The 1276-nt window shown below is 62.1% G+C and overlaps 1 protein-coding gene across 1 annotated transcript in view; it reads right to left on the bottom strand.

Moving 5' to 3' along the window:
• Nucleotides 1-825, bottom strand: part of GAPDH (glyceraldehyde-3-phosphate dehydrogenase) — a 4980-nt gene extending 4155 nt beyond the window's left edge. Inside the window, exon 1 of the mRNA XM_017731658.1 lies at nucleotides 549-825. Within this exon, the coding sequence (XP_017587147.1) occupies nucleotides 549-825 (277 nt within the window). The remainder of the gene's footprint in view (nucleotides 1-548) is intronic.
• Between the last annotated feature and the right edge of the window lie 451 nt (nucleotides 826-1276).

The raw sequence follows: 1276 nt of genomic DNA, 5'->3' as shown, positions 1-1276 counted from the left end.
AGCCGCCCGCCCCGGCTGCAGCCTGTGCCCCCTTGGATGGAGTAGTATCCAGTATCCGAAGGGACCTACAGGGAAGCCGGAGAGGGACTCGTTGTCAGGAGCTGTAGTCATAGGACGAGGAGTAATGGGTACAAATTGAAAGGGGGGAAATTTAGGATGGATATTAGGAAGAAATTCTTTACTGTGAGGGTGGTGAGGCACTGTTAACACGTTGCCCAGGGAGGTTGTGGATGCCCCAACCATGGCAGTGTTCCAAACCAGGCTGGATAAGGCCTTGAGCGACCTGCTCTAGTAGGAGGCGTCCGTGCACGTGGCACGGGGATTGGAACTGGATAATCTTTAAGGTCCACTCCAACCCCTTAACATTCCATGATTCTATGGCTGCAAGGGCAAAGGGACTGCAGGGATGCTGTGGTCACCGCGAGGGAGCAGCGTGTCTCTAGGCGTCCCCCATTCCCCCCGGCACGGGGGTTAGCTGGGAGTTCTCCTGCCCCCAGCCTGGGACGCCCGTCTGGGTGGTTTATCCAGGGGTGCTCTGGACGGGGTACCTGGCCGGGCGCTGCCCCGGCAGGCCACGGACTGCAGCGTGAGCACCATCTTAATGAGGCACTGCGGCACTGCTGCCGCTGCCCGCGGGACGTGACGGCGGAAATCCTGCTCGTCTGCCGCCTTGGCCCGCCTTCCCCGGCTGCCTGCGAGGAGGAAGCGCTCCTGGCATGGCCGCTGCCCGGCTCCCCGCCCCCATCCATGCAGGGCTCCCTCCCCGAGCCCTGCTGTCTGCATCCCCCGGCTCCCCGTGGGGCAGGTGCGGCGGGACAAACCCATGTTAGGTACAACGCCCAGAGCACGCACAAACCCCAAAGCTCCCGTCCTGGAGGAAGGTGTGGGAACAGTGGGGATGCAAATCTGAACTGACGGAGCCGGTGGGGGTGGTGGGGGCTGGAATGTCCCTCAGGCTGCTCGGCTGAGCAGGGCTTTGAGGATAAAGCGGGGACAGGCTGGGGGAACCACGCAGGTAGTGGGGTGGGGGACAGAGAGGGGTCATGCACCTCAAACGTAACCCTACTCTTCTTATACCACTGCTATTCCCGGTGCTGCTGAGGGGCTGGTGGCTAAGTTTAGACCCAGCTGAGGTTACAACCTTTTCTTAAAGGCCAGGACATGGTGATGGCTCGCGGGGCACAGCAGCAGAGCTACCAACTCGTGCCGGGGTCCGTGGTGCCCCAGCCGCAGCCCACCGAGGGAGGCTCTCGGGGAAAGCTTCAGCGCAACAAGG

Source organism: Corvus brachyrhynchos, unplaced genomic scaffold (assembly GCF_000691975.1).
Source record: "Corvus brachyrhynchos isolate BGI_N302 unplaced genomic scaffold, ASM69197v1 scaffold3, whole genome shotgun sequence".
NCBI classification, from domain to species: Eukaryota; Metazoa; Chordata; class Aves; order Passeriformes; family Corvidae; genus Corvus; species Corvus brachyrhynchos.
The sequence above is the reverse complement of the archived record's forward strand: the minus strand, read 5'-3'. Positions and strand labels throughout refer to the sequence as shown.